At 52.6% G+C, this 4,365-nt stretch overlaps 1 protein-coding gene across 1 annotated transcript; it reads left to right on the plus strand.

Annotated features, from left to right (window-relative positions):
- Positions 1-413: 413 nt before the first annotated feature.
- On the plus strand, positions 414-2,298 carry LOC123069798 (myb-related protein Hv33). The gene is made up of 3 exons (XM_044492735.1): positions 414-919; positions 1,010-1,139; positions 1,296-2,298. Exons 1-3 carry the CDS (start codon positions 760-762, stop codon positions 1,936-1,938), a joined length of 933 nt encoding a protein of 310 aa, XP_044348670.1. The 5' UTR covers positions 414-759; the 3' UTR covers positions 1,939-2,298.
- The last annotated feature ends 2,067 nt before the right edge of the window (positions 2,299-4,365 follow it).

The raw sequence follows: 4,365 nt of genomic DNA on the forward strand, positions 1-4,365 counted from the left end.
CATCCATGCAACTAGACTCTAGGCTTTGCTATTCCGGTCCACCCAGCCCTAGCTAACAGCTCCAAGATTGCAGGCGAAATTAAACACATGCATATTTACACATGTACAATAATCAGTGTGACATAGAGTCCAACTAATCAAGTCGGAGAATTGGAGGGAAAGGAGCTAGAAAAAGGGCAAGGAGGTTACCAACAATAATGATAAAAGGCTAAGCACCTTTATACAGTACACTAGACAGATGACAACGACGATGCGGATGAGATGGTGCATGGGGCGGGCACATGCAGCTTGCTGGGTTTGTTGGCATGAGAGATTGATTATTGTACTTGATGGACTCTTCCCCGCAACTGAAGCTACCTTACCTTAAATCCAACCTCTGGCCCCATCCATTAGGCCTGCCCACGGGGGCCTCGCCTATTTTCAGTTGCTTCAACCCCACTTTACTTATGTTGCCCCCCTGCTCTCTCTCTCTCTCTCTCTCACACACACACACACACACACACAGCGCAGTGGCCCTTTTCTTTTCTTGAGTGAGCTAGCTAGCTCAGCTCCACTTTAATTTGATTGTTAATTAAATCTTTATACAATTATCTTAAGGCTCAAGCATTGTTGGAACTGCTTGTGTCTGTGTGTGTGTGGCCGAGATAAGTGTCGCTTTTATATCGCCTGTGCCCTGCCCTGCCGTGTCTCACCATCATTGTTGCCATCACAGGCCGCTACCGCGCTCGCTCACTAGTCACTCCACCCGGGAGCACGCATATGCGTGCGATGGGACGCGAGGCGGCAGCAGCAGTGGCGTGCTCGTCCAACAAGCCCAAGCTCCGGAGAGGGCTGTGGTCGCCGGAGGAGGACGAGAAGCTCTACAACCACATCATTCGCTACGGCAACGGTTGCTGGAGCTCCGTCCCAAGGCTCGCCGGTAACGTAATCTCTTCATTCATATATGCCCATGCTGCTATGTATCTCTTGCTTGACCAAGAACTCAAATGTGTTTCCCTTAATTGTTCAGGGTTGGAGAGATGTGGCAAGAGCTGCAGGCTAAGATGGATCAACTACCTCAGGCCTGATCTCAAGAGGGGCAGCTTCTCCCAGCAAGAGGAGGACCTCATCGTCAGCCTGCACAAGATCCTCGGCAACAGGTAGTACAATTAGTAAGTTTTATTAGTGAGTTCACTGTTTTCTGATGTTGATCGGAACTTTAGAAGCAGGTAAGTATATACAGAAACACGACGATATTACATACAGAAACACGTCGACACGCCTCAACTGCACTACTCCTTTATGTTGGTTGTCAGGTGGTCCCAGATAGCGTCGCAGCTGCCAGGCCGGACCGACAACGAGATCAAGAACTTCTGGAACTCGTGCATCAAGAAGAAGCTCCGGCAGCAGCGCATCGACCCCACCACCCACGAATCGCTCAATGACGCTGCCGCTGTCGCCGAGCCGCACGACAAGTGCAAGCAGCTAGTCCCCGCTGCGGAAGACGGCTGTTTCGGCGGCTCTGTTGGCAGTGACGATTTCCTAGCGCCACACTCCCCGGTCGACTGCAGCTTCGACCCCATGTCCGTGACAAACGTCCCCGCAATGCGCATGCAGGGCTCCTACTCCTTGTGTGACTACGCCGGCGTCGGCTCCGACGCCACCACGTACAGCGCCTACACAGGCGGCGGCGACAGCTCCAGCAACAGCAACGGCACCGGCACCGGCACCTGGACCTGCGGCAATGTGGAGCCGCTCCCGCACATGGACATGTTCCGCGACGACGCCGAGCCCTACCCATTCGACCCGACCAAGTTCAGCCCGTGGCACCAGCAGCAACCGCCGGACGACGACCGCGGCTCCGCGGTCTTCCCGATCCGCTCGCTGTCCCGGGATCTTCCCGAGTCGTGCTTCGAGCTCGCCCGTGGGGCCTTGGAGGACGAGTTCGACTTCATGTGACCCCGCCACGCCCAGGCCGAGGTCATGTGTCCATCGTTCGACAACCACAAACTCACACATATACAAACCTCACTATACCACCTGATGAGATGAGAAGATCGATCACCGTTGAGAGGACATGTGGTTTGACCACACCTATACTTATTACCTCTCCTCATTTTTTTTCTCTCTGCATTTCAACCCCTTCCCTCGAAAAAAAGTACTTATTATATAAGTACTATATAGTATTGTGATCATAATAAGGGTTAGTAGATATGCATGTATACGTACCCCAATTCAAGGGGGTTTCATGTTTTGTATGGGAGCAGTTTAGCAACATCGGTCCATGGAATTTTAAAGCAAGTATTTTTACCTCTTACACCCCATCCATGGACTGCGCCCTTCGCAAAGTACTCCCTCTGTTTGAAAATACTTGTCATCAAAATAAATAAATAGGGATGTATCTAGAACTAAAATACGTCTAGATACATTTCCTTCTATCCATTTTGATTACAAGTATTAACGGACGGAGGGAGTACGTGACAAATGAGACTAGGCCGCACAATTATTAAGACGTACGTACTACGCGTTGGTGTTAACGATTGTTGTTTAGGTGTGTGTGTCATGTTTATTTCCAGTTCATCCATGTAGTTAAAGCTGCGGCAGTGTGTGCACGTAGAGTTGTGTTCACATGCACAATGCAAAGCTAAATGGGTTGTGATTAGTTAGTTGCATGTGTGAGTCTGTGAGGAGTCCGGCCGACCGAGTTGTGTAGCGGACCAGAGATGGAGAAAGAAGCGGGTGCAGGCAGTTGCGGCATGCACCAAGTAAGGGCTTATCCATCTGCAGAGACTAGGGAGTGACTCAAATTCTAGACGTGTGAGCAGTTAGTGGAGAGATTAGTCGGTCAAGCCGTTAGTGGCTTGACCGGTGTGTTTGCATGCTAGCTAGTGCGTGTGTTGGCTGCTCTACTTAATCCCATGTAATCCACTCCATTCAGTGTGTGAAGAAATACAGAAAAAGGCACAAGTGTGCGTGGTGCCAAGTTCGTGAAAGCGACGGCAAAGGAGGCATGGGATGCCATCAAGATCATGCGGATCGGCGATGCCTGCGTCCGTGAGGCCAAGGCGCAGACTCTCCTCAAGGAGTTTGATGCCGTCCGCATGAGGAGCGACGAGACCCTCAATGAGCTCGCCATGCGCATGAACAAGATTGCCAACAAATTGCGCACGCTCGGCGAGAACCTCGATGAGGTGAAGGTCGTGAAGAAGCTTCTCCGCATCGTGTCGTCCAAGTATACCCAGGTAGCTATTGCCATTGAGCAGCTTCTTGATCTTAAAACCATGTCCATGGAAGAGCTTGCGGGAAGGCTCAAAACGGTGGAGGACCGGAGCGACTTGGACGATGGCGCCAGCAACTACGACCAGGGTGGTGGGAGTCGCCTGCTCCTCACGGAAGAGGAGTGGCTTGCTCGCTACCTCAGCGGCGCCGGCAAGAAGAAGAGAAACTTTGACATCCAGAAGGTCCGCTACTACACTTGCCAAGAGTATGGGCAATACTCGAGGGACTGCACCGAGCCAAAGAAGGAGCCGGCGCTTCTAGCCGATGCGACTGCCGCCGACAACCCGGGGCTATACTGAAGGTTGACATGGAGTTTCCAATAAAGCACAACAAGGTTAAGGGGGTGATTGTTGGTGTTAACCATTGTTGTTTAGGTGTGTGTGCGCCATGTTTATTTCCAGTTCATCCATGTAGTTAAAGCTGCGGCAGTGTGTGCACGTAGAGTTGTGTTCACGTGCACAATGCAAAGCTAAATGGGTTGTGATTAGTTAGCTGCATGTGTCAGTCTGTGAGGAGTCCGGCCGACCGAGTTGTGTAGCAGACCAGAGATGGAGAAAGAAGCGGGTGCAGGCAGTTGCGGCATGCACCAAGTGACGGCTTTTCCATCTGCAGAAACTTGGGAGTGACTCAAAGTATGGACGTGTGAGCAGTTAGTGCAGAGATTAGTGGGGCAAGCCGTTAGTGGCTTGACCGGTGTGTTTGCATGCTAGCTAGTGCGTGTGTTGGTTGTGTCGGTGTTCTGGGAACGGGGGTCCCAAGACTTGCCTGCCTACGGCCTGCGGCGTGGCTCAAGGGGTGGCCCAGCACGGCCCATCTGCATTAACTCAAGCTCAAGACCCTCGTGAAGGGCCAAGCCTCGCGGGGAGGACGATGCAAGGCTTCCTCACGGACGGCCTCACCACGCAGGCTCGCGAGGAGGCGGAGAGATCAAGGCAGGGGTACCTCACGAGGTACTCGTGACGCAAGCCATGGCGATCGAGACCAGGCGGGCGCCAGGCGGGCGCCGGCCTGTGAAGTGTCCTTGTTTCCTCTTTGGTGCAAAGGGGGCAAGCGCAGGCGCGGGGTACCGAGGCATCAAGCAAAGGTTACCATTTTGGTGCAATGAGA

The sequence above is a fragment of the Triticum aestivum genome, chromosome 3B (assembly GCF_018294505.1).
Source record: "Triticum aestivum cultivar Chinese Spring chromosome 3B, IWGSC CS RefSeq v2.1, whole genome shotgun sequence".
NCBI classification, from domain to species: Eukaryota; Viridiplantae; Streptophyta; class Magnoliopsida; order Poales; family Poaceae; genus Triticum; species Triticum aestivum.